General features: G+C 38.8%; 6 protein-coding genes across 9 annotated transcripts; 5 read left to right on the top strand and 1 right to left on the bottom strand.

Moving 5' to 3' along the window:
• The first annotated feature begins 8 nt into the window (after positions 1-8).
• Positions 9-1,191, top strand: LOC9642586 (beta-carotene isomerase D27, chloroplastic). The gene is made up of 7 exons (XM_024678621.1): positions 9-247; positions 312-451; positions 507-599; positions 660-721; positions 772-878; positions 935-1,027; positions 1,089-1,191. Exons 1-7 carry the CDS (start codon positions 82-84, stop codon positions 1,139-1,141), a joined length of 714 nt encoding a protein of 237 aa, XP_024534389.1. The 5' UTR covers positions 9-81; the 3' UTR covers positions 1,142-1,191.
• A 4,532-nt stretch (positions 1,192-5,723) lies between these two features.
• On the top strand, positions 5,724-6,714 carry LOC9642585 (acidic endochitinase). Its single transcript, XM_002973628.2, has one exon. The coding sequence runs from the start codon at positions 5,742-5,744 to the stop codon at positions 6,663-6,665; it is 924 nt and encodes a 307-aa protein (XP_002973674.2). The 5' UTR covers positions 5,724-5,741; the 3' UTR covers positions 6,666-6,714.
• Positions 6,715-7,261: 547 nt separating this feature from the next.
• On the top strand, positions 7,262-9,409 carry LOC9642151. Its single transcript, XM_024678516.1, has 5 exons — positions 7,262-7,397; positions 8,304-8,621; positions 8,699-8,781; positions 8,849-8,967; positions 9,027-9,409. The coding sequence occupies exons 2-5, from the start codon at positions 8,330-8,332 to the stop codon at positions 9,172-9,174; spliced, it is 642 nt and encodes a 213-aa protein (XP_024534284.1). The 5' UTR covers positions 7,262-7,397; positions 8,304-8,329; the 3' UTR covers positions 9,175-9,409.
• Positions 9,410-9,428: 19 nt separating this feature from the next.
• Positions 9,429-10,387, top strand: LOC112347514 (single-stranded DNA-binding protein, mitochondrial-like). Of its 2 annotated transcripts, none has more exons than XM_024678515.1 (5): positions 9,429-9,488; positions 9,544-9,683; positions 9,785-9,975; positions 10,023-10,115; positions 10,175-10,387. In XM_024678515.1, the coding sequence occupies exons 1-5, from the start codon at positions 9,440-9,442 to the stop codon at positions 10,299-10,301; spliced, it is 600 nt and encodes a 199-aa protein (XP_024534283.1). In that variant the 5' UTR covers positions 9,429-9,439; the 3' UTR covers positions 10,302-10,387. The 2 variants fall into 2 exon arrangements, with proteins under 2 accessions (XP_024534283.1, XP_024534282.1); XM_024678514.1 differs by having other exon boundaries at positions 10,023-10,123.
• Positions 10,388-10,441: 54 nt separating this feature from the next.
• LOC112347513 (coiled-coil domain-containing protein 65 homolog) lies at positions 10,442-12,900 on the top strand. Of its 2 annotated transcripts, XM_024678511.1 has the most exons (15): positions 10,442-10,514; positions 10,569-10,637; positions 10,684-10,743; positions 10,792-10,923; positions 10,975-11,109; positions 11,160-11,258; positions 11,314-11,409; positions 11,465-11,554; positions 11,607-11,761; positions 11,809-11,929; positions 11,984-12,079; positions 12,135-12,198; positions 12,252-12,463; positions 12,519-12,662; positions 12,808-12,900. In XM_024678511.1, exons 1-15 carry the CDS (start codon positions 10,500-10,502, stop codon positions 12,838-12,840), a joined length of 1,521 nt encoding a protein of 506 aa, XP_024534279.1. In that variant the 5' UTR covers positions 10,442-10,499; the 3' UTR covers positions 12,841-12,900. The 2 variants fall into 2 exon arrangements, with proteins under 2 accessions (XP_024534279.1, XP_024534280.1); XM_024678512.1 differs by lacking the exons at positions 12,519-12,662; positions 12,808-12,900 and having other exon boundaries at positions 11,984-12,087; positions 12,252-12,419.
• On the bottom strand, positions 12,820-15,688 carry LOC9642584 (molybdopterin biosynthesis protein CNX1). 2 transcript variants are annotated; one of them, XM_002973476.2, is made up of 13 exons: positions 15,464-15,688; positions 15,291-15,417; positions 15,101-15,231; positions 14,858-14,959; positions 14,716-14,799; positions 14,433-14,660; positions 14,194-14,381; positions 14,041-14,139; positions 13,715-13,984; positions 13,501-13,658; positions 13,342-13,448; positions 13,230-13,286; positions 12,820-13,142 (listed from the first exon to the last, which is right to left on the bottom strand). In XM_002973476.2, the coding sequence occupies exons 1-13, from the start codon at positions 15,668-15,670 to the stop codon at positions 12,921-12,923; spliced, it is 1,980 nt and encodes a 659-aa protein (XP_002973522.2). In that variant the 5' UTR covers positions 15,671-15,688; the 3' UTR covers positions 12,820-12,920. The 2 variants fall into 2 exon arrangements, with proteins under 2 accessions (XP_002973522.2, XP_024534278.1); XM_024678510.1 differs by lacking the exons at positions 15,291-15,417; positions 15,464-15,688 and having other exon boundaries at positions 15,084-15,198.
• Positions 15,689-26,035: the final 10,347 nt, after the last annotated feature.

Genomic DNA, 26,035 nt, shown 5'->3' with positions numbered 1-26,035 from the left:
TTTTGGTTTGTGTTGCGTGCTTGGCACACGCTGGCTCTCTCGTTTTGGTTGTAGATTAGTTTTTTTTCTGGTTCTTTTGGAATGGCGATGAGCTCCGTTTCACTGCATAGTAGAAGCTTGATTCGCTGTGAGATCGCGGAGCCGTCGGGAAAGCCAGCGCCAATGGGCCAGAAGACACGATACAAGGATTCAATCTTTGACAGAGCTTTCATGTCCCTCTTTGCCAGGAAGATGGAGAATGCCACAGGTATGGATAAAGATTCTTACATGGTTTATATTGTCCTTGTATGATCAAAAGAATTCTAATGTAGGGAGAGCTAGCAAAAAGACTGGATATGATGGCTTCGTGGATGTATCGCGAGGTGTTCTTCAGGGAAGAAATCCGGTAGAGCAGCGAGCTCTTGTTCGTGAAGTTCTTCTATCAATCATGCCTCCCGGAGCTCCAGAAACGGTACTATCAAGATTTTCCTCTTCGAGTTTTATCTATGTGATGCATTGTGATATAGTTTCGAAAACTATTTCCTCCAACTAAATGGGCTTGCGAGTTCAATGCGGCGATCACGGTGCCATTTTTCCAGTGGCTCGTAGGACCTTGCGAGGTAAAAAAAATCCTCGAATTGATCCTAGTTTGTTCTTTTCTATATCAAACTCTTTGACAGCGGTTTGAGGTAGAAGTGAATGGAGTGAAACAAAAAAGTGGTGTGAAGATTCTTAAATGCAGGTGAGATTTCTACAAAGAAGAGAACTAAGCATGTAAAACTACGTTTCCAGGTATCTAGAGAACAGCAATTGTGTTGGAATGTGCGTAAATATGTGTAAAATTCCCACCCAGGATTTCTTCACAAATGACTTTGGGTTGCCTCTCACCATGACACCAAGTACGAGAAGATTGATGTTTTTATTTCCTCTTTGATCACCCTCAGCGTTTTTGTAGATTTTGAAGACATGAGCTGTGAGATGATCTATGGGCTCCAGCCAACCTCTCTTGAAGAAGATCCTGCATTGAAGCAACCATGCCTCCAGCTATGTAAGTTTAGATTCTTGGTATCAAGAAGATTTTGCTAATTTTTTTTTTGTTTTATGAGAAGGTCCGACTTCTGCAACAACGGCTGTATGCACAAAACTCCAGCAAGAGTACTAAGAAAAAAGCTTAATAATAATAATTAGAAAGCTTAAAGGCTTATTTTCTTATATGGTACCAGTGGCTATTAGTAACAGTATGTGTTTCTTGGCTGGTCTCCCCATTTCTAGCTGGTTGTATATACCAGTTTAATATTGATATCGGTGGCATAGCAACATTAATAATAACATTTGAAGAAGTTTTCAGTTTGAAATTTGATCTTTTCAAACTTTCAATCTCTTTTTTCAAAAGATGGTAAATTCACTCTAACATTGAATCTGGTTTCGAAATAATTGAGTTATAAATCTGGCTTGTATGAGTAAAGTCCTACAACAATAAAGCCAACTTAACTAATGGCCATTTACCCCTAGATCTCAACAGCCTCATAAATATGGCACTATTGAAGAACTCAAACCTGAGTGGACAAATGTGAGATATTGACCTTGACTCTTAATAATTTCGGAGCAATATGTATTGCTATTGGCATTAACTCTTCAAATTACTTAATAAGCATAGTCTAACTTTTGCTTGCGTGCTTGTTCTTGTTTTACATTTGACTTAGGTATAAGCTTAAGCTCCATACCAAGAGTTAGCGTGCTTGTTCTTGTTTTATATCTGGTTTAAGTTTTATACCATGTTAGTTAGTGAGTATTCATATCCTTGCATTAGGCCATGGGTATGCTAAAATAACATTAGATTCTATTTGGCTCTATTTTACATGCTAGACTTAATATTAAGATGCTGAAAGTTTTAAGACTGCTCCAATATTGTTTTGTACTTTTGTCTCTTTGCTCATTAGGGTTTATACTCCAAAGTTATTTTGTGCTCCAATTTATTATGCTCCCTATTTATATATTCAGGAGTTTAGCTTTGTACCTTCATTTAGTGGCATAAAGCCTTAAACTTAGATTTCACTACCTTTGGCTCATGTATCTAATGGTTTTCTTATGGTAAACCATTATAGAGTAAAAAGTGAAAACCATATGTGCTTTGGACAAAGGTTTAAGTTCTGCTTCATAATTATTCTATGGTAAACTATTATAAAATAAAGGGTAAAAACTAATAATCATTTTGAAAACCTAATCAAAGCTATTACAATATTATTGCATATATAGTGAAATAGGATATCTCTCTATAGAGAAAGTTGGAAGGTTAAATTTTCCATTGTGGTAATTCAGGTGGTTAATGTTTGGTAGGGGCCATTAGAGATTAATATTTTATTTCACTAGTCTCAATGAAAATTATATTGATAGTTTGGTTATACCTTTGTGTTATTAGCATTTATGCATTTTACTAGTTAGTAATTATGTTAGTGTTCAAATGAATTGAATGATAAGTTGAGTTAATTGTGTTTTAGATGAGATTGGTTAAGTTTTAACTTTTCCTCCAAAAGTGATTTATTCATAAACTATACTAGCTTCATAAAAGGAAGAGTTAATTATCAATATTGAAATTCTTGGTTCTTTATAAAATTTGAGTTGAGGATATATTGATCATTGATGATTCTTCTTGTGCTTGTTATAAAGTGAATTATATCATGTTTTAGAAAATGGATTCATAAAGGATTGTTTAGTGATCACTTATTGAGCATAACTTTATCATGCTTAGCTTGTGGATTGATACAATAATGCTTTTCATTAACTTTTATATTATAAAGTTTAGCTTATGGATATATTAAAGAGGGTATTGTGAGTTATATCATGATTTCTTCTTTGGTATTAAAGTTGGTTAATGTAAAACTTGTAATTATTGTTAGGTGAGATATAATTATATACTTCTTTAAACTTTAGGCTATTTGGGTTATTATATTTATTATTTCATTTGTTAAGAGTTATTAGGGAAAGCATTTTAGCTCATTAGTTCTAATATTGAAGTTGGTATTTGCATTTGGCAATCATTAGTAATGATTGGAATAGTTGATATCTTTATTAGAGATCTTGCTTAATTATTATTAATGTTAAATGATTTGACATTCTTCGGGATGGTGGATTATTACTCAATGATAATTATGCATCTCTATTATTAGAATGATCAATGATATTTTTTGATGGTTAGTTGTTGTCTTAACTTTCTACATTACCATATATTCTTTATAGTTTATTTTAGATTGGTTTTTTGAGTTTAAGTTATTAGTAGGATATTGTTAACACTTTCTTGAAAAAATCTAATTCCTCTATATTGTTGATTGAGATCTATTGAGACTAGCTAATGCAATAATTTATATGAACAAGTGTTTATTTATTTTTGCGACATTCATTATGAAATGTTAATTATTATTACAGCTGTTTCTAATAGATTAGAATATTATTTCATTTAAGTGATACATTCATGAGCATTTTGCTTGCCAATTAATGATATTTTATTAGTTTTTTTTATGATACACTTGCTATTAAATTTTATTTGATGGTTAATCCTATGACTTTAAACCATAGTGATCTTGGTGGTTCCTATATTGTATTGGTTTATTACATAATAACTTAATTGAAATACATTTGTGTTCTAATTTAAGATTTATTTATTAATAATTTATTGCCTTTAAGATATCTTTGTCTGTGACTTTAGTATTGTCTATTTATTGATCTTTGGGTTTGGGATAGTATATATAAACTAGTTTCGACACTTTGTGTGTATGATGAAGCATTTAGTTATGGGGTAATTGCTATTGATTGGTCACATCACCTATAGTAACCTTTTTAAACTTTACTAATAGGTTTAGTTTGTTTGTTTAAGAGGGTTGAAGCCTTTAGTTTATCTCTCTATATCATATATAGGTAGGGGCATATCATCTTTTGTAAGATAGATGACACCTAATATAGCAAAGGTGGCTGATTTTGTTGGTCATTTCTATGTCGGTGAGAGCTAAAAGGTGTTTGAGTTGTAGGATATTTGCATTAAATTAAAAGATTACCCTTTAATTCATTTAAGTTGATATATTTCTCATAAAATATATATATTACAAACTTTTTTTAGAGTTGTTTCTTTGGCAATGGTTTAGACTAGTCTAGAGTATGCATTTACGGGGACATTGATCCTATTTGGGGGGAGAAGAGTGTGTTGCAAATGTGATTGTGAGTATTAAAAGTTATTTGTTAACAAGTTCTTTTAAATATTTTTTCATTACTGTTATGATAAGAGGTTAATATTGCTAGACCCTTTATCAATCAGTTGAGAAATTGATCTTCACATTTGCACTTGGCCAAAAGAGCATAAAGATGAAATTTTTAAATACTATTAATCAAATATACTTGACTTAATTAAAGAAACTTATTATAAGTGTCTGAATTTGCAAGTGACACATATCTATAGTATATAGAGGTTGTCTTGAATACAACAATATTGTTCCCACATCCAAATTTGCAATCTCATATCAATCCATATTTAATAAGTTTTTGTGATTGTTTCAGAGACTAACTCTTGAAATTGGGGTGAAAGCCTTCCTCAAGAGGAAAAAATAAAAGGGGAGGAATGTATGTATAATATGTATAATATATATATGTATGTATAATGCATATGCTTACATGCATATATAATGCATGTATGTATAATATGTATAATATGTACAATATGCCTATGTATATATAATAAAGATAGTGGGTAGATTAAGCATATTCAACCAACTTGAAATATAATTTAGTTTTTGCCTTGAAATTTGAGTTTTACTCCACTACCCTTTGCTCACACATTTAAAAGTTATAGTTCCATTCCATAGTTATGTTATAGTAAATCACTTTAAAGTAAAGGGTAAAATCCATGTACATTACAAACTTGGATTTCCATTCTAAGTGTGTATAAGAAGTTAAAACTCTATAATAAAAATATTATACATACAATCATATTTTTATTGCTTATATAGCAATTGAAAAGTGATTGTATGCATAATATTTTTGCATGCAATTCAAAACAATAAATATGCATATGTGTAAATATATAATGCTCATTTGAACTATATATATATATATATATATATATATATATATTTGTTAAGGTATTAAAAACTTTTTCACAAATATAAAAATATAATATGATAATAGATTAATCTAAGAATTAATAATATATAGATATGCCTAAGATTTATAAAGAAAAAAGTTGTGGAATGAGGTAAATTATTATCATTTGGTTTTTTTTGCAAAAAGCATTAAATATATGAAGCCTTACTGAAATGTGTAATTTTTAAAGTCTATAAAGTAACCAATGAGGATATTTGGGGGAGTACTGTGAGTTTCTATAGATATATATATATATATAAAATTAGCTTGCTTAATTTAAGTTGTAATATCAATGCAGTTTGAACCACTAATTATTTGTATAAGTATGAGACTATTCTCTTTTGCCAGATTGTTTTTGTTTGTTGCAAATTATAGATTCAGAATAAAACATTCTTACTGTTATATCCAGCAATTAACACTTGTGGTTTGATACTAGAGACACATCAAATAAAACAAATGCTTGCGTCCCCAAATTCAAAGTCTCAACATGGTGCTACTTTTATTTTTTCATCATAATTGTCAAAGTCAAATCTTACTAGCTCTGACTTTCTTTCCGCGTTGCCCCGAGGTATATAAGTCCAACCCAAACCGAGGCATTCCAAAAAGCTCATCTCGTACTTCCAACAAAGAAAATAATGGCAATGTTTGAGCAAAGCAAAATGCTGGCTATGTTCCTAGTGATCCTCGCAGTGCTAGCACCAGTGGCTCCAAAAGCATCAGCAGCAAAAGGATCCATCGCAATATACTGGGGCCAAAACGGCAACGAAGGATCGCTCGCCAACGCTTGCAGCAATGGCACCTACAAGATCATCATGCTCTCCTTCCTCAACGTTTTCGGTGGCGGCCAGATCCCCCAGCTCAATCTCGCCGGCCACTGCGACCCATCCTCGAATGGCTGCGTGACACTGAGCTCCCAGATCGCCTCCTGCCAGAGCAAAGGCATCCAGATCCTCCTCTCGCTCGGCGGAGCGGTGGGGAATTACACCATCTCCTCCGCCAGCGACGCCAGATCCGTGGCGAGATACCTGTGGAACAATTTCTTGGGTGGTCGATCCAGCTCCAGGCCTCTGGGATCCGCGGTCTTGGATGGAATCGACTTTGATATCGAGAATGGAGCGATCCCGGATAGGTACGCGCTGCTCGCCCAAGCGATCCGGGACGTTTCTAGAGGCTCGAGCCGCAGGGTTTTGATCTCGGCGGCTCCGCAGTGCCCATTTCCAGATGCAAACCTGGGATCCGCCATCGCCAAGCAAGGGCTCTTCGACTACGTCTACGTACAATTCTACAACAATCCTCCCTGCCAGTACGATGGCAGTAACACCACCAGGCTCCTGGATTCTTGGAAGGAGTGGAATTCCAAGACGCCCAATGTGAAGATCTTCATGGGATTGCCGGCGGCGCCAGCGGCGGCGGGATCTGGGTTTGTGCCCAGCCAAGTTTTGAGGAGCCAAGTACTTCCACGGATTAGATCCTCTCCAAAGTACGGTGGTGTCATGTTTTGGTCCGTGTTCTTCGACCGGCAAACTTCGTATAGCCAGTCGATCAAGGCTAGCGTCTAGTAGATGTGATCAACAGGAAAAATGAGAAGGAATCTCTTCTCTTCTCTTATCAATTCACTGTTCTTCCAATGCATAGTGGAAGTGAGAATGTTATCAACTTGACCAGTTCTTCCTGGATCTGGAGTGTCACGGTCATCGAATTAAAGCAGCGCGACCTTGTCACAGTAGATCTAATTAAAAATTTCGTGACCCCCAGCAGTGTACCCCGTCCTTGCTATCAACAGAGATTTAGAACAAGCGATGGGCGATGCTTAGATGCCTGCCTAGATCAAATGCTGCCACTCCCGGCTCCGTATCGCACGGCCACTCTCATATAAATTCGCGATTCATGAGCTCGATCATGCGATTGTCACACTTTTGGTGTGGCGAGCTACGAGTCAGATCATAGTGATAGACCCAAGAACATTAAAACCGATCGATTGCGCGATGGCCAGATCATAGTCATAGACCCCAAGAACATTAAAATCGATCAATTTATCAGCTTGGAAGTGATTGCATTGATTCAAGAGTGATGGTCTACCGACCTCCTGGAAAATTCAAATTCAAAGTAAAAGCATATACTAGAATCTAGGTCTCGTGAAAGCAAATTTAGGGTTCTTGGCGATTATTGGCGATGGCGATGGCGGACTGACCGCGGCAGCGCCGGCGGCGTGCGTGGAGCACGTCCAGGGCGTCGCGCCGGTGGGGAAATTCACACGTCCGCGTCGCGCTAGCTACCGATTTAAGCAGATGGTGAGATTTTCTTATCCCTGTGCGCCCCTGATTAGTGACAGGTCGCGAATCGCGATTAAACAATGCCTGCCTTGCCTGGTTTGCCTGGTTTCACCTGGTATGTGACGGATCTGGCGTGCATTCGACGCAAGAATCCCTCTTTTCACCTTAAAGAAATCGGCGATCCTTCTGTACGAAGGACGCTCCCTTGGTGCAAAGTCATCGTCTCCGTTTGCTGCCTTGCTCGAGAATTTTTCCTGTTCTTCCCTGCCGGACTTTTGATTCCTTTTGTACAGGGAACAGCGCTGTACTTCTCAGTGGAAGCAGTGCTTAAAGCTTTCACTTAAAACATTAGCCAGAGCCCCAATTGCTATGGTTGGTGTGATTCCTTGGCTTCTTTCTTTCTTTCTTTTTTTCTTCCTGCCTTCTTGATGGTTTTTGATTTTTCTTCTTGCGATGTCTTGGTCGTGCGAAGAAAAAACTCTTATCTTCTCTGGAGTGGGCCACTGTGTTCTTCATTTTGCTGCGTCATGTGAAGAAAAGGACGTGTCCGTCGTCGTCGTGTGTGCTACATGAACACTTGGGAGAAATCCTTTGTTCGTGGTAGCTACAGTGAGGAAACTTTGCGTCCCCTCGTCTGGTTTTGTTGATTTTCCGGTTTGTGATTGTCCTCCAAGAGCGACTTAGCCGCACGCTGTGAGTTTTCTAGTCGGGGAAATCAAGTGAGTGGCCGAGTTGTGGATTGTCTTCCTCACGTTTCTTTCTACTAGTTTTATACGCTTTTTTTTTTCCTGGTCTCTCGTCTTGCTTAAAAGGGACTTCTGTCACTTTGCTTTTTTTCTCCTAGCGCCACAGAGCCCCTGAAAACCTCTGCTGCTGCTCTGGTTTTTCAGTACTCACGAGAAGATTATCTTCATTCTCTCCCAGGGCTGCGCGAGGAGGAATTGCCCAGCATGGCGGGAGCAGCGCTCACAAGACTCTACTCGTCGTTCAAGCGAGGCCATCGAAGGTCGTCCAGCGAGAGCAATCCGATAACAGGGAACTGTGGTCGAGCTAGCACCAGCAGTTGCGGAAGCGTCAACAGCCAGGACTGGACACCGTCGGCTCACGAGAAATCTGGTGCTTCGGTGAAGAGGGTGATTGTAGTGGTGGATCAATCGAGCGAAGCGAGACTGGCACTTCTTTGGGCTCTCTCGCACATTGTCCACAAGCTGGATGTGGTGACTCTCCTCTATGTCTCTCAAGGTATGGATTTCGATGAAGTTCGAAGTTCTTTCATTTTCTTTGTCTCACACCTTCTGGTATTGCATTGTCCGCTGCAGGGAAGACCAAGTTTCGAGGCGAAGCAAAGGGGTATCAAGTTCTAAACACGCTCAAGGATCTTTGCTTGGAGCGGAGGCCAGAGGTGAAAAAAGAGTTCTTTTCCTCAGTTGTGTCGCTCTAAACGCGTGGAGTTTTCTTTTTCCTCGCAGATTGAAGTGGAAACTCTGGTTGTAGAAGGAGACAAGGGGCCGATGATTGTCGGCCAAGCCAAGAAGCTCGAGGCTTCGGTGCTTGTTCTTGGCCAAAGAAAATTCGGATTTTTGTGGAGGTAAGAGCCCACTATCTTCTCGTTTCTTCGTTTCACAGGCTAACACCTGCGCTTTCCAGATTTCTCAGGCTCACTGGCGATGGTCTAATCGACTACTGTATACAAAACGCCGAGTGCTTGACGCTAGCGGTGAGGAGGAAAAGCAAAAAGGTCGGTGGCTATCTCATCAATTCCAAATGGCAGAAGAACTTCTGGCTCCTGGCTTGAAAGTCGCGAATCGATCGACTGGATTCGTGTTTGTACAGAGGGAAAAATCGAGAGGAGCCGCAGTTTTGATTGACCACGATAGAAGAAACAAAGAAGGTTTGTTCTCAAGCAGCAGTACAGAGATCCTTTTTTTTTCTCTTGTTCTCTCTCCTTGTGATTTTGCAAGGAAGAAGTTTCGATGAAGTTCATTGTATACAATGTAATAGAACAAAAGAGGTGTTCTTCCCTTCCAAGATTTTATTTCTAGGGTTTTGGGGGTTTTGGAATGAGCGGGCGTGTCAATCGCGCGCTGCGATGCTTGGCGCTGCTTCCAGGTTTGCTTGCCGCTGCATCGCGATCGCAATGCTGCATTTGTGTCGATCGTCGTAGGCCATCGGCGATCTGCTGCGAGATTTTGCTCCACGCAGTTCGAGACCGACAGCGAAGATAATCTGTACAACGGGGATGAGACAACGAAGGACAAGAACTTCTCACGATCCGCGACGTACAACACATTTGGACTCTACAAGGTTCGTCGCAGTGATCGTTCTTTTGGGAAATTTTTTGTCATGAAGTTCTCTCCATTCTTTCGTTGTTCCTTTGGCCATGCTTGATTTTTGTTTGAATCCAGGCAGTGCTCGTAGGACAAGTCGGGTTTGGTCCGTTCGAAAAAATTCTCGGCGATGGGAGAGCTCTCACTTTGTTCTCCATTGGAACCTCGGGCCTTATCAGGCCACCGAATTACCCCGAGCAGATCCAGTGGCACAAAGTGGCTGTGTACCCGGAACGCCTTCGAGAGATCGCGAGGCAAATCAGTAAAGGGTAAGAAAAGAAGAACTTCTATGCTGTGCTGCTAACGTTGTGCACAGACGTAGAGTCTACCTCGAAGGGAATATGGAGGTGAGGATTTTCAACGACTATGTCACTGGTGCTGTCAAGCAAATACGAGAGATCTCCGTAAGGCATGATGGTACGTAAGAAAAAGGAATCGTTTCAAGCTAACGCATGATCTCCTTTTCAGGCCAGCTGATTTTGCTCGAAGACAAGAATCCCCCGAGAAAGCTTACGCTTCCCACGATGGCGTACACACCGGCTGCTGTCACAAACTCTCCGCTCGATCCTTGTCAAGAAGAAGCACTCGAAGATAATGTTATTCTACCCAGGTAGAGCTCTCAGTTTCAGGCTGACATTCATCTGGTGATATAGCGTACGAGAAGAGAATGTTTTTAAAGTCTCTCGTGAACTTGTGACCTCTTTGTTTGTGAGTTACTGCCACGTGTCACGTCCTGGTTGGGCCAATTGGGCGAGAGATTTCCGGTAAAAGCACTGGCTTTCTGTTCTCACGCATGGCGAAGAAGAAGGTAATCTAGCTTGTGAGCTCCCAAGTCCTAAAGATTATTGGTTCTGGAAAACAGGGAGGGAAGGGAAAGAAGAAGCTGACTCCCGAAGAGAAGAAATTAAAAGCACAGAAGCTGGCTCTCAAGGTGAAACGACATGCTTTTTCTTCGCAGCTGTTGATGTGTTGTGCAGGCTGAAGAAACGCGGAAGAAGAAGGAAGCTGAGCAACTATTACGTTTGAAGCAGCTCCAGGTACCGGTTATTGATTTACGAGTCTGTTGATGCTGAAATGTATGTCAGGAAAGAGAAGAGCGGTACACGAAGGAAAACTTGGTCGAAATCCACGCTCAGTGGAGGAAGATCCTTCGTGTTTCGAGGACAAAAGAGCTCCGGGAGGAAGTCACTGAGCTAGCTCGGGAACATGACTATCAGGTGTGTTGATTGTTTTCTTTCCGGCATTTTTCCTGACGAAACCGTCAACAGGTTGAAAGGAAGAACAATGTCCTTGCATCCCTATTTCAAGAACTGGAAGAGTCCGAAGAACAGCATCGTTCATCTTTCAGCAAGCATTTGCAAGTTCTCGATGGCTTGATAGATCTACATTACGTTCGAACAAAAGTACTTCCTGGCAGTTTTCTCTTTTTAACTAAGGGTTTATTTACCCGCAGGATATGGGTGACAACTTTGAAGAACGCCTGAAAAACCTTGCTTCAGATTTTAATAACGAGAAAGCGGAGATGATGCGGGTTCATGACAAACAAAAGCAAGTAAGACTGTCAGAAGTTTCTGTTTCTTAGCCTTCAACTTTGATCTGCTATACAGATGTTAAATGACATGATGGACACAGTGGAAGCGCAATTTAAAGAGCACGAAGGGGAACTACGTCACGAGTACGAGGCTAGTCGGGAAGAAATGCGGGTATTCCATGTCGTTGCCATTCAGCTGTGTTCATTGTCCATTTTTGTTTTTACAGAACAAAAATATGGAAGAATACAACGTTCTCAAAATCTCACTGGAGAACGCCATTGAGGATTTAGAGAGACGTTTGGAGCACACGCACCAGGTGAGCTTTCGATATTCTAATATTCCAACTGATTGATTATAGCTGTTTTCAGGACTACTTGTCGAGTACAGAGACCAAGACACAGGCGTTTAAGAAGATGATTGACAAGGACAAGGTGACGGCAAGATTGATTGAACAAAGAATGAGAAAGCTCATGTATATACATGACAACATATCCTACTGGCGAGCGAAGATTGGAACCAACAGGTGGTTGAGTCATCGCGAACTAGCTTCGTACTGATGCGACTTCACAGCCGAGAGTGGGATGGAATCAACAAGGCTCTTCGAGATCAGAAGGATTACGTAAACGGGCACTATCAGGGCCTCAAGAAGAAGCTGTTGAGATTCAGGAATTGCGAACACGAGAAGTTAAAAGTATGGAGTTTTTGCCTGAAAGATGGAGACTAATCACCGATTGCGCTGCTGCAGGACATCTCAAAAACCAGTGAAGACATAAGCATAGAGCTGACGTCGCTGCTCAAACTTTCGCAGCGGATCATGAGATTTGGAGACGTGAACAGCAAGGTAAGAAGGTACTGCTCACAAAGGATCTTCACGCTTTTAACATCTTTTCAAACAGCTGGAAACCGAGCAGGAGAAAATCTTTCCATTCGATCCGTTGCTGGGACCGCCGGAAGTGGATGGTGAGCTTTGTCAGATTGGATTGGAACTCGTACTCACACCCGTTGGCATACAGAAACGGCCGCCGTTCTACCTGATAGCAGCAGCGTCGAGGCAACAAAGAAGAAAAGCGTCACTATTGCAGACAAGCCACGGGTTTTGAAGTTCCACGATACACAGAAGAAAGCAGCCGAAACTTACCGGGTGGCCGCATATGCAACTGATAGCTCCGGGGTCGAAGTCGAGGAGTGGAACTACCTCGCTCGGTTTCAAAAGCGATACAACAAGGTAAATCTCTCCACTGTGATGCGAACTCTCAGTTTTTGTTTGCTTCTTGTCAAAGGTTCTCCTGGATAAAATGACACTAGACTTGGAAAAGAAGCGGGTCTTGGCTGAGAACATGAGGCTCCAAACTGCACTGCAGCAATACTTGGATGGTATCACTGTGAATGAGAATGCTCTCAAAGGTCCAATGAACACACTCATGGTAAGTTGCCTAGTTTCTCTTCTTTCCATTCTTTCCATTTTTATTATTTTGGCTTTCCATTCTACCATCTTGCTCTTTTCTTTGCTTTCCATTTCTGCCTCTTTTATCTTGCCAAGGTTTTAATCCATTATTTGTATATCTATAGATGGTCACTCCATTTGGCAGAGCGCAAGCATAAACCAGCGTGGTATGGTTTTATTTTGATCAAACCAAAGCAAGCAAACTTTGCAAAGATGCTCTTGATTCTTGCGTAGAAACTCAATGGGAACACGAGCATCCCATTTCTCCGCCTTGTGCAGCAACGAAGCTCCTTGTCCAGACATCTTTAGGATCTAAAGCTGTGTCTTGGTGATGAGGAGAATGGCGAGGGTGCTTCTCTCTCTTGTCACCGCGAACCTGCCTCAACGCATGCGGCAGCGCCGGCAGCAATGCTTGCATGCATTCCGCCACTGCGTTGGGATTTCCAGGCATGTTTATTATCTGTGACAATCAAGCGAAAAAAGAAAAAATTAAAAAAAATAGCGAGCTTCTTTAGTCCAGATGATGGATGGGAGTATGAAAACATACCAGAGTGGAGCCACGGATCCCAGCCACGCCCCTCGAGAGCATTGCTGTTGGAGTCACCTAAAAAGAAAAGTAATGGATCTAAGTGGTAGCAACAGGATAGAATAGAATCTACCTTGAGGCTTTCGAGCAGCATTACGGTGGCTAGACCAGGCGCCTCCTTTTGCAGTACCGCCCTTGTGGCCTCCGGGGTTACGTCCTTTGGTGTACAGCCAGTTCCTCCTGATAGTACTCGTCTCGTTTAGAACTCCGGCCAGAACGTTTGATCACTCACCGGTGGTTAGTATGAGATCGATGCGTTGATTGTCACTCCAATCTTCGAGCACTTGCTGTATTCTTGGTATGCTATCTGGTACGATGGCTGTGGCTACCACTTTCGCTCCTCCCAGGCTTTTCGAGAGTGAATCGATCACCTGGACGGCCCTTGGTCCACTGGATAGAAACGAAACAATGGTGAAAAAAAACAAAAAAGTTTGTCCAGCTTTTACCTTCGATCAGGACCGTTTCCCGAGGACACGGTGTCGCTCACGGTTAAAATAGCAACTTTCACGCCTGGCTTGCTCGCGTCTGAGGTTTCCACTGGTTTTGTCGAAGAAGGCGGCAGAGTTTTGCTCTTGATATCCCTGATTATGATTGCAGAAACAAGAGATCCAGCGCTTAGGACTCCATGCCCTTTCGGAAGCTCGAGTAACGCGTTTGCAGACTTCATACTTAAGAGGCGACTGCTAGCCTGTCGACCTGTGCTCGCTGCAACGAACCTGGCCGCGTGTGACAATCATTAACTGAAAAAATGCTGAAGCCCAGAGTTACGTACCCCGACTGAATCTCACTGTCTTCCCATTGTAAAATAGCGCGATGATATTCTGGCCTCGTTGCATCAAGCTTGATTGGCTCACGTATTTTAGCTTGAACTCTACATAAAACAAAGTGTCATTCGAATGTATTCTGGAACTTGGCAGAAGCTTACTTGCAAGGCATAACGTCAGACTGTCCGGACATGTATCTCAAAACTGGAAGTGCAATAAGATCGAAAGTCACCATGCCACTGACAGGGTTTCCAGGCAAGCCGAAAACAAGCATTTTCTTGATGTTTCCTGGGGCTGAGGTGATATCGATTGTTGCAAACGTCAGTGGCTTTCCTGGTTTCATATTGACCTGAGCCAACAGTTAGCACAAAACAAAACAAAAGTTTTGTCCAAAGCTAACCTTGTTGAAATAGACCGTTCCCCTTTCAGCAAGTTTCGGCTTCACGAAATCCCTGTCCCCCATTGAAACACCACCTGTTGTTATGAGAACATCGACACCCCGAGCAATGGCTTCAACAAGCTTTGCTTCTATCGCTGCTTCAGTATCTCGAGCGATTCCAAGGTCTATACAGGTACATTGATGATTTTGAACAGCTGAAATAAGCATAGGTCTGTTTGAATCCCGAATCTACGCAAAATAAAAAGCCAGGTTTAAACAACAGAACTGGACGTCATGTTATCACCTGGCCTCTCTGCAAATCTTTCTCGAAATAATCCACTAATTCGTCTCCGGTGGACAGTATAGCAACCGTGGGACGAGGAAACACCTGAAAACACAAGACAGTAAAACACAATGAAAGAAATAAAAACATTGCAGCTTTCTACCTTGACCTTCGTAGTCCCAACGCTTGCAAGCAAGCCTATTTCCGCAGGACCTAGCTTGTCACCGGCTGATAGAACTTTGTCTCCTTTAGCAACATCAAAACCCTGGAACAAAGCAAAGTTCCCAACCAAATCAAAAGCATATACAAATAAAAAATTTCACCTCCACCATTCATTGTCTAGATTCTAGAAGAAAAAAAAGTCTAGCTAAAAAGTGAAAGGATCTTACAAGTAGAAAGTCCATACCACAGGGCGTATATCTTGGCCTTGGCTAGCACCGGACAGGACGCGGATTTTCTTCTTTCCATCGCGAGGATCAGAAACAATGCACGTATTCTCCACCTGGACAACAGCGTCAGCACCGCGAGGCACTGGTCCTGGAAACGTTCTTCACATAATAAGAAAAATGTGAAATGTGAGAACGCACATACAGTACCTCCAGTAGTGATGTACGCAACAGTCCCGGATTCTAAGGTGATGCCCTCCGCATCGAGGCCAGCTCGTGCTTCGGCCACCACTGGATAATCACCCGGACCATCCGACGACACAACAGCATAGCCATCCTGGGAAAATTCTAAGCGAAATTCTCACAGAGCGAAAGCCTCATACCTTGACGGAAGCTGGATATGGCGGCAGCGGATCGGATGCTTGCAAATCCTCGGCGAGAATGAGTCCCAGCGCTTGGAGCAGCTCGATCTCCACTGGCTCTCGCCTGGCGGCCACGGAGAGCGCTAGAGACACGGCCTCGGCGACAGAGACCATGGACAAGGATGCCGTCGCCGCGGCCATGGCGCTCCCACACAAACCCTCGTCCATCCTCGCCCAATTCAAATGGGGGCGCTCTTTTTATGTACAAAAATACTTTGGACCGTTGGATTGTAGAGAATATAGATTAGTGGAAGTTAAATTGATGACAATATTATATATCTGACACCTTAACCAAAATGTTATCTTTTACTAGTCTTTTTATTAAATGTATTCTGTTCTTTTGATGGAAGAATATGGAAGTAAAAACTTTTATCACAATGATTATCTTCTTCTTATGTTTAAATCCAAACTTCCAGCTCTAGCTGTGGTAAAGTACATATAGAATTTGAATGGCAATCAAACTGTGATAGGGGAAAACATTACTCCTTGATCTCTTGGCCTCTTTTATGTACAATATCAATTGGAAATCTAGGGCTATGACTTATATTCCAATTGTTACTTGTGGTTGTGGTTTGCTTTCATTGGCCAATGATCATAGGCTTACCTTGGTGTAGTGAGATAGTGGCAATGAATAATACTCTATAAGTAGGCTTTCAACACTACTTGTTGTCCTCTTGCATTGACTTTGAGAAAATTATATCTGACATATCCGCTTAACTCTACAAGAAGTTAACTTCACTTTCCCAAACTAGATAAACCTATATTTAAATAAATTGCTACACATTGCATGTAGCAATATTTAGTTTGCTTAATAGTAGTATTATAATTCAATTGATTGAATAAATTTTATAATTATAAGCATGCTTGTAATTTATAAACATCAAACTATATCAACCATTAGATGATAAAATAAGAAAGAATATACTAGAAAAGGTTTAAGAAAGTTTATAAATTATAAACATGTTTATAAATTATAAATACAAAATTAATCTAAATAATAACAACCATTAGATGGTAAAATATGCTAGAATATCTAAGCATATTCTAGGTATATCCACTACCATCTCAGCCCCCCTACAGGTTTGTTTAAGCAAACCAAAAATTCAATATAAACATTTAATAGTCTAAACAAGTATTTTATTAGTGAAGAGTGGCCGTGAGAGGTCTTAATTGAGGTGAGGGCATTTCTTAAGGTGATAACAAAATTGCACATGTTTCATTATTTCACACAATTGGTTAATAGGTTAGTATGTAGAACAAGCAGTAATATGGGATAATATATAATATCTTAATGATACTTGCCAAAAATCCATAACAAATAAATTATGTGCCCAACTAAGTCAATAAGGAACCAATCAAGAAGTATCAATCTCCTATTAATATAGTAGTGAGAAAAAAATGTCTTAAGGGACTAATTAACAAAAAATTTCCTCATAGTAAGTATTATAAGTGGCACTCCAAAGTGGAACTCACAATGTCCATAAGAACATCCATGAGATAGTGTTGGTCTAACTTAGAACACCTAAAATCCATTAACAATTGCCCTAGAACTAATCTTATAATACATATTATTGCAACAAGTGCAAGGGTGGTGCTCCACATTGGAGCTCAAATGCCCAATTATTGCCCATGTTAAAGTAGAATAAGCCAAGCACACACACACACACATGATATATGGGTTTTTCTGTCCTAATTTTGAGGTTTCATAACATGGTGTTAGAATTTATAAATTCGAATAGGGTAATCTCATAGTGTGTACACCAAAAGAGAGTCAATAAGGGCTTTGGCTGGAACAAATACAAAACAAAGTTGCTAAGGATAGGGATGTGATGTAGTAAACAAAGCAACATAAAGTGTATTCATTATAACTAGCATAAGCTATGTTAGGAGATTGGGCATTAGACCTAAGATAGCCTAAATGATGATTGTAGAAGTCAGGGAAATTAAGGCAATATAGTTAGTTAATGGTGCTATGGCTATGGAGTAACAAGGCATATCTTTCATCATAACTAGTGCAAGTTGTGTTAGTAGATTGGGCATTGGGCCCAAGATCGCCCAAATGATGCAATGACAAACTTAAATGAGTTATAATAAAAGCTATTGGACGAGATTAAGGAAGAAAGTCACAATATAGAGGTTGAACAACCATGATTTTTAGACTCAAGATATCTCATAACCATAGATAAACTTATGCTTGAGTAGTATAAGTTTGCATATGGATCCAAGAAAATGGTCTTGCATAGTGACACTCATTTTGGGATCCAAGGTAGTGGAACTCTTCACTCAAAAGAAACTTGATATCCATAGTTAAAATATGCAATAATGATGTTGTGGTGGTATTTGATAGTGAAGATGTGTTCTTCATGGACAAAAGTGGCTGTTAGATAACTGAGAAGAAATTATTATGCAAATGACATTCTTGTAAAGCATATTGGAGTCTAGGAATCACAATGTGAACAATAATGAGATGGCTTGCAAGAAGAGGCTTGTACCCTAAAAGCTTAGAGTTCCTCCAAAAGCTGCTCTTGCTATTGTTGCTAAATTATTGCAATAATAGAGTCTTGTATTGTTGAAGTTTTGATATGGCCAAATTGATGATGGGAATAGAAATGTTTGTTGCTGGTGCTGATGATGGCGTCAAAGTAGGGGTGGGTGGCTATGTTCTAAAGATGGCATACACTGCCATAATAGGAGACAGTCCAAACATCTCTACCATACTAGAAACACTTAGCTCTTACATCAAATCCTTCTCAATCTCCAATCATAGTTATACATGTCACTGCACTTGGAATGATGTCACTTGGCCACCTTTTATTGAATCCCTAACTTGAGCTTAGTCACATAAGTAGAGATAATTAAATTTTCTTCATTTGTCACCTCCTTCGCTTGACAAATCTTCCAATAGTGCTTGAATTGCATTGTGTAATCAAGTATAAATTTGTTGCTGCCTTGCAGAAAGAGGAAAAGCTCACAAAGCAACTGTTATGAACTCTTCTCAATCTCAAAAACTTTATGAAAAGAAGCAAGCACTTTAGGAAAGTCTTCACATTCATCTTCTACCAAAGCTCCCACCCAAGTTTGCACTTTCCCTGCTAACGATTTTATAAACTCCAAGTAGCATGTTGCATTTGTTAATTTAGCTGTTACTGACCTTGTTCTTTCTCAGGAATATCCATATCTGTCGCGAATATGACTTTGGGTATCGAAAGTTACTTGTCGACCAGTCCTTACGGACACTCTTACCTTACTGCCATGACGGCAGGAGATCGGTACAGTTGGATCCCTTTAGTAGCCCCTCTTGTGCTAGTGGAGTTAGCTGGGCATTTCGAGTGTACTTAGACCAGACGAGCATAAGGACGGAATTCCTACGTGCTATTAGCTAAGCATACTTAACCCGGTAAGGAGTTCCCGTCTCGTTTTGTCTTGCACTTGCTAGTGACAAAAACCCTCGCGTATTGAGATTAGTCCCTCAATATCGCTACATGATAGCTTACTGTGTTTGCCAAACACCCTCGCTATCATGCCCTTTGTGTTAGTCTCATTTCGGTCCCAAATGCTATTTATGGAAAGTGTCCAGATTTGCTCATTTGGCATATCTACGGAATGTAGAGATCAGCCTGAACATAATGGTGTTCGTCCCGTGTCCAAATTTACAATCTAAGGACATTCCATATTTAGTAAGTTTCGAGTTTGTCCCAGAGACTAACTCCTGATACTAAGGGAGGCTTGGGGTGAAAGCTCAAAGCATGTGTTCCTCAAGGGGGGGGGGGGGGGGGGGGGGTTATGGGGGGTTCCAAATGTATAGTAGGGATAGTGGGTAGGTCAGGCATGGCCGACCAACCTGAGGCATAGTCTAGCTCCTGCTTGCGTGCCTGTCCTTGTTCTGCATCCGGCTTGGGTCTAAGCCCAAGTTCCATTCCATGCTAGTTGGTGGAGTACCCATATCCTCATGTTAGGCCACTGGTATGCCGAAATAGCGCCAGACTCCGTTTGGCTCCGTTTTGTGTGCTGGTCCTGGCATTGGGATGTTGGTTGCTCCAGGACTGTTCCAAGTCGCTCTGGGCTCCTGTCCCTTCGCTCCTTGGGCTTCATGCTCGGGAGTTGCTCCGTGATTCGGTTCTGTCACTCCTCGGCTCCATGCTTGGGAATTTGGCACCGTTCCTTCGTTCAGTGGCCCAAGGCCCTGAACCTCGGGTTCCTGTGGACACGTGGCATGGACACGTGGCATGTGACATGTGGCACAAAGAGGGTTTAGGTTCCGCTTCGTGGTGTTATCCTATGGTAAATCGCCATAGGATAAAGGGTCAAAACCACGTGCGCTACAATATCTCAAGTCTAGATATAATTGCAAGCACAATACTAAGCAAAATTGTCAATGTCATCCTTTGGGAGAAACCCTAAAATAAGATTAAACATAGATAAATTTACAGTATGCTAGAGAAAATCAATTATTAGCTGGTCCATGTTGAGATCTAAATGCCCACTCTTTGAATTTGTGATTGAGAAATAAAACTTGTTATTTGAGATGCACTACTGAAAATTTAGTTCACCTTGCAACTGAGAGAATCACCTTTGAGCTTGGAATAAAGGAATAATATATGTCAAAAGAAAAATGATGTTAAATCTCTCAACACACAATACAAAAATTCATGAGATAAAGACAAATTTCCTTCTAGGAATTAAAAAAAAAAATCCAATAAAATTTTCTTAGAAACTGCAAGACAAAAAAAAAGAATTGCTTAAACCCTCAACAATAGAAAAATGATGAGAATTTGTTAAATAAATGAACCAAATCAACCAAGAAAGAGCTCACTAAAAACCATAGGAGTGGAGCTATCAGGCTCCATAAAGATTTATGGAAAATGATGGCTTCTAAAGAATGTATAACATAATTAAACATAATCCTATTAGCATGCAATTTATATCTCCTTGTATGTCTTGATTTCTACACTAAATCTGTAGATTTATGATGCCAAAGGATAGAAAAGGATGAGATCGATAAATCCATTTACTCAATTTAACAAAAAATAAAAAATTAAACCACAAGGATGAAAATTTTCAATCATAAGTCCCAAAACCCAAAGAAAGCAAAGGAATTTCATGAGAATGGTAATAAATCCCATGCTCAAGAAAACTCATTTGACTCCCAAAGTGCCCCTAGACATAGAACCTACCACCAAAAACAAAAATTATGCTTGAATTCCTCACAACTCTCAAGAATAAAAAACAAAATGCATGGAAATAAGATGGGCTGATTAGGAATTGCCCATCCCACCGTAGTTGCCATTTTGGTGTATGTTTTACACACTATCTCACTCTCAAACATTCTCAAAACACAGTAAAAAACTCTTCCATAGCCAAAATTCAATACATCATGCCTTAAACTTGTGGGGAATAAAGTTATATACCTTCCCACATTAAATATCCTCTTTCACACTTAGAATATTCATTGAAGGGAATATTTAGAGAATTTCCATGAATATTCAAAGAATCTTCATGCCACAATGATGATCATTGCTAAAAGTTACATCCAAAGCAACATCCTGAGAAGCAATAACAAACTATGACACAACCACTAGCAAACAACTCAAACCTCCAGACAGATGGTTACTAAGCAACACCTCAGTGAAAGGCCTTTGAATCTCCCTCAACGTTGCAAGATCGTGGCAAGGCAATCACAAGGGTTAACATGATAACCATTATTGCAATTGTCATAGGAGGTGGCAAGAAGAAGCACATTTATGCCATAGTCAAGATGGAACAAATATAGACTTAGCCAAGCTCAAGTACTAGACCTATTCCAGTGGCAATGCAATTGCCTTTACTGTGGGCATCTACAGTGGCAGCTATAGGTCTTGTTGTTTCTCCTCAACTGAGAGGGAATATGCCTAGCAATTTGTGATAGAGTGTTCCCTATTTTTAGGATATTTCGCAGCTTACACCCAAACTGGGCACCATAGTGATCACATCCTCGCCCCAGTCATATAGCCAGTACACTTTTTGGAGTAGATTTAGGCTCTTCAACTCTAGGTTTCTCTCGGTGACTTACTCCAGTGTGTCTCAAGCTTGGTTGACCAAATGGACTAGTTTTCTCACTTACAAACTGCCCACAATGCTTCTCCAGCCCCTACCAATGATCAAATGGAGCTCATGGATTGTCCAATTCAACTATATCCAAAAGCCTTTATCATACTGATCATGATTGTTGGGACTAAAAAAGATGGAGCACTCTTAGACTCTGAGTCTAGGAGCAATGTCATTTCCTTACACCTCTTGCACCACCTTGGCCTAAAGATCTTTTCTACTATTGCAGTTGTGTTCAAAACTTTTGCTAATCATACTATTGTTCTAGCATGTATTTGTAAAGGTGTACACATTTCAATCCAAGGTGTGGATATTGTGTTTGATTCTTGGTGGTTGATTATGGGGCTACTAAACTTCACACAATGGAGACTATGTCATCTTTAGATGGTCTTGGCATGAAGTAGTGGATTGCAAAACACATCATTGTGTTTGGGCACTATGATGATTTTAGATGGTAAGACACAAGTAACTCTTCTTAATGAGTGTGGGTGAGTGTGGAGGCACAAAATTTACTTGTGGTTTTCCTAAAGCTTATTTACAATGAGAGTTTGCCTGAGTTAAAAGTTTATAATTACCCAAAGTAGAAACATTCTTGGAGAGATGAGGAGGACTCCATATCAGAGTCTCTAGATCCATCACACACATAACCATGATGTATTGAGTTTTTTCTATAGAGGAGTTTCTTATTGTGTTTTGAACACATTTAAGAGTGAGATGATGTGTAAAGCATGCACCAATATCAAGGGAGTCTCTATCAAGTATCCTCTTATGAGTAACAAGTGATAAATGTTGAGTAGGTGTCTAATAATAAAGTTCATATCTAGCATTGTCACTTTGGACATACAAATCACAAAGCTTTGCAAGAGTTAGATCCAAAGGATATAGTGGTGGGTTTAGACCTTGAGAGTATAGCCATATGAAACTTTTATAAGTCCTACATGCTAGACAAACATCACTATCAAAACTTTATTTCGTCACAATGTCAAACTAGTCAACCACTTGAATTTGTTCACTCTAGTTTATATAAGCCTATAAATATTCCTAGCTATTTTGGTATGAAATACTTTATGACTCTCACTATAAGACTTACATCTTCTTCTTATAGGGAAAGGATAAAGTTGTGGAAGCCTTCAAACACTACACAACTTTTGTTAAAATGAAACTCAAATGAAAGATCAAAGCATTACAAACCTATGGACGAAAGGAATACCTTAATAATGCCCTTTGCAATTTTTGTCATGCATATAAAATCTAATATCATGTGAAATAGAAATTGAATATAGCACATAACCTCCTTTTTGGTGTGAAGTTGAGCAAAAATTTTGGTAATAGGCAATTGCTATAGCTTTAAAACCAATTGCCCACTCTTGTGCTCAAAGGCAGGTAAACTGTTAAAAAAGTTTGGTTTGGAAGGAAGCCTAGAATATCTTATTTTCACGTGTTTAATTGCACAATTTTTACTCAAGTCTAAGATATACTACGTAAAAAGCTTAATCTCAAGAGCAAAAAGTTTATCTTCATTAGCTATGCTAGTGATAAGGAATAAAGTTACAAAGGACATAAATTCTAGGATCCAATTACCAAAGCTACACTTGTTAGTATTAATATCATTTTTATGAAAAATGATTTCACACATAATGAGGCAGTGAAACCAAAGTTTATATGCTTTATAAATAAAAATCTTTTCATGTTTGCTATTCCTTTTGGCTTCCCATACCATGATGACGGTAGAGATGGTGATAATAAAAGTCATAATATTGAATTTCATTGTGATATTGGTCAACTTGCAAAGAAAGATGAAATTGCTTAGTAACATAACCAATTTGTAAGCGCCTCATTGAAGAGGTATGCCTAACCCTATGGAGATTCTTGACAATCCATACACACATAGACCATCTTAAAAAACATTAGAAATGTCACCTTCCTGCTTGATCAAGATGAGGTTCAAATTGTGTATATTTGTCAACAAAAACATTTTATATTTAAAGAGGCCATCCAAGGCCTTGATTTACAATTTCGGCATATAATCATTCAAAATGAGATGGATTCTCTTGTTGAGAATCAAACACTCAAAGTATATGATGCCTCATGTGGATGTAAGGTTAGAAAATCCATTAAATAAATATCAAAATTGTTTTTTTCTATGGTGAGTTTGCCAAAGAAATCTTTATATGCATTTTTGCAATCTTTCCTAGTTATAGTGACTATGACAAAACATTCAAAAGGCCTTTGTATAGATTAAAGCAATCATTTTACATCTGATACCATAAATTTGAGAAAACCTTGCAGCAGCAAAGTTTTCATTGTGCTGCTATTTACATAAAGAGAGAGGGGGGATATCCTTATTATCACCCTTTATATCAATGATTTGTTGATTACTAGGGTAGCCATTTAAAGTTTGAAGGTTACACTAATAAACACCTTTCCTATGAAAGATTTTGGTGAAATACATACTTTTTAGGCATCAAATTTGCCATTTAAAAATAGTATATTAAGTTTATCTTGTAGCATTTTGGCATGGTAAATTATCATCTTGTAAGGACACCTATAGTCACTGTTGCTTTAACTTTGGAAAGTGCAAAAAAGGAACTTAATGAGGTTTCTTATTGAAATCTCAAATGTATTTAGCACTTGTGAGGAAGTAATATATGTTATACAACTATTGTGTTAAGTCAATTTAGTACAATATAAACAACAAAAAAGAATAACTTAAAAGACGATCTATAAGAGTTTAAATATAAAGGGAAATAGCTTATGAATAAGAGTGCACCCCTTTTTTCCAATTGGTTAAGGGTTTTGAGATACTTGGGTTTGAGTAATATTGGACTATATGACTTTCCAAAAAGTTTAAATTCAAGAATTTACATGCAAAACTATAAACTAAATATTAGAAGGCAACAAGGCACATTTGTGATATCTCAAAGAGATAATAAATCTTGGATTGTATTACTTGATGAAGGAAGTGCTACACCAATGTGACATGGGTGACAAACCAAGGTTATCAATCCACAAGGGGTTGCCATTTGCAACTATGTGGGGTAGCCATTAATTAAACTAACAAGAAATAAAACATTTTTGCACTAAGGTTGCTTTGATAGCAAATTGCTTAGCTCAAACACTTAATAAAAGATTTTGGACATCTACACATTATATGGTGTGACAATTGAAGTGGTATAGCAAATATAAAATCTAATGTTCCATCAAATCTTTATACAATTTTATTAGAAGGATAAAACAAGTTAATGCAAGGGTGGTGTGCATCAATTACATCCCCATATTGCTCATAGTGCACATTAATTACATCCCAACAAGTTTATTTAGTTCTGGATATATAGGTTTTTCTACCCTAATCGCAATATAATGCTAGACAAAAGGTAATATAAACTCTAAAATATACTTTTACTATAGAATATGGTTGGCATATTCTTCCACTGAAGTGAAAGTTATTGTCGCTAACAACTAAACTTCAACATGTTTGTAATGTAGTAGTATATTTAGATGGATCTGGTCCACAATTAGGATAGTGAAACAAAATGTTAAAGATATTTATATCTATAATGTAATATCATATGCCAGCATAGCTTATAGTATATAAGTGTGCACCAAAACTTTAGCTTATTTATAAGAGTGAATGGTTTAGATTGAATAAAATTTAATAATTATCAAAATTGTAATTATACACTTGAACCTTATATCATCCCTTTATTTCATAAGGATGGAAAGTAATTGGTCAATGGGCCAAGATATCAAGGAATATCAGATGGAGATATTGTAATTTGTAATTACAGTACTTCAAACCTGTAATTTGTTCTTAATTCCTTTTCAGCTATTACACATGCATCATATCTAAAAAATATGTCATAATAAACCTCATAAACCTATAATCCCACTTTTTACAGCCTTGATATAGTTTCTTTAAATAAGCAAAGAACCCTTTATTTGTCAAATATGAATCCCATAACTTAGCATCATCAGTTTATAGCAATTACAAAAATAAACTCAACTCTACCATAGATGAGTTATAGAGTTTTTATAGTGCATCAATGAAACTCTACATCCCTATGACATATGTATACTAGAGAAATGATAAATAACCATCTTAATTTAAATACTAAAAATATATATAATTTGATATTATCTCCTTGAAATGTTCTATTTATCTGTTATCAATATACCCTCACTATTGATTTTAGGGTTCTAGTGATTTTTATTGAAACATTCACACAATACAAATTATAAATGATTTTTTTAAATATATAAGATAATATAGAGGGATAAGTTCAAAGGTATAAATAATAATTTATATTTTTGGTTTGCCTAAGGAAACTAAACTACCTAGAAGATGCTTGGATATTCTAATATAATTGAAAACCCTGTGAGAAGAATTAAATTTTTTTGCTATTATTTATTAATTTAATAGATAAAGTAGAAATTTGTAATTATAAACAT

Source organism: Selaginella moellendorffii, unplaced genomic scaffold (assembly GCF_000143415.4).
Source record: "Selaginella moellendorffii unplaced genomic scaffold, v1.0 SELMOscaffold_22, whole genome shotgun sequence".
NCBI lineage: Eukaryota > Viridiplantae > Streptophyta > Lycopodiopsida > Selaginellales > Selaginellaceae > Selaginella > Selaginella moellendorffii.
The sequence above is the reverse complement of the archived record's forward strand: the minus strand, read 5'-3'. Positions and strand labels throughout refer to the sequence as shown.

What these genes read in the sequence shown, in the direction of transcription:
- LOC112347513 (XM_024678511.1), top strand. An exon ending in CTCGGGAACATGACTATCAG is followed by an intron (nt 10,924 to 10,974) that starts GTGTGTTGATTG and finishes AACCGTCAACAG; the next exon opens with GTTGAAAGGAAGAACAATGT. An exon ending in CTAGTCGGGAAGAAATGCGG is followed by an intron (nt 11,410 to 11,464) that starts GTATTCCATGTC and finishes TTGTTTTTACAG; the next exon opens with AACAAAAATATGGAAGAATA.
- LOC112347514 (XM_024678514.1), top strand. Translation starts at nt 9,440, where the DNA reads ATGAGCGGGCGTGTCAATCGCGCGCTGCGATGCTTGGCGCTGCTTCCA. An exon ending in ATGCTTGGCGCTGCTTCCAG is followed by an intron (nt 9,489 to 9,543) that starts GTTTGCTTGCCG and finishes CGATCGTCGTAG; the next exon opens with GCCATCGGCGATCTGCTGCG. An exon ending in GATCTCCGTAAGGCATGATG is followed by an intron (nt 10,124 to 10,174) that starts GTACGTAAGAAA and finishes TCTCCTTTTCAG; the next exon opens with GCCAGCTGATTTTGCTCGAA.
- LOC9642584 (XM_002973476.2), bottom strand. Translation starts at nt 15,670, where the DNA reads ATGGACGAGGGTTTGTGTGGGAGCGCCATGGCCGCGGCGACGGCATCC. An exon ending in TCTGACGTTATGCCTTGCAA is followed by an intron (nt 14,140 to 14,193) that starts GTAAGCTTCTGC and finishes TGTTTTATGTAG; the next exon opens with AGTTCAAGCTAAAATACGTG. An exon ending in GGATCCGTGGCTCCACTCTG is followed by an intron (nt 13,143 to 13,229) that starts GTATGTTTTCAT and finishes TGATTGTCACAG; the next exon opens with ATAATAAACATGCCTGGAAA.
- LOC9642586 (XM_024678621.1), top strand. Translation starts at nt 82, where the DNA reads ATGGCGATGAGCTCCGTTTCACTGCATAGTAGAAGCTTGATTCGCTGT. An exon ending in GGCTCGTAGGACCTTGCGAG is followed by an intron (nt 600 to 659) that starts GTAAAAAAAATC and finishes ACTCTTTGACAG; the next exon opens with CGGTTTGAGGTAGAAGTGAA. An exon ending in GTGAAGATTCTTAAATGCAG is followed by an intron (nt 722 to 771) that starts GTGAGATTTCTA and finishes CTACGTTTCCAG; the next exon opens with GTATCTAGAGAACAGCAATT.
- LOC9642585 (XM_002973628.2), top strand. Translation starts at nt 5,742, where the DNA reads ATGGCAATGTTTGAGCAAAGCAAAATGCTGGCTATGTTCCTAGTGATC.
- LOC9642151 (XM_024678516.1), top strand. Translation starts at nt 8,330, where the DNA reads ATGGCGGGAGCAGCGCTCACAAGACTCTACTCGTCGTTCAAGCGAGGC. An exon ending in GCTTGGAGCGGAGGCCAGAG is followed by an intron (nt 8,782 to 8,848) that starts GTGAAAAAAGAG and finishes TTTTCCTCGCAG; the next exon opens with ATTGAAGTGGAAACTCTGGT. An exon ending in AAATTCGGATTTTTGTGGAG is followed by an intron (nt 8,968 to 9,026) that starts GTAAGAGCCCAC and finishes TGCGCTTTCCAG; the next exon opens with ATTTCTCAGGCTCACTGGCG.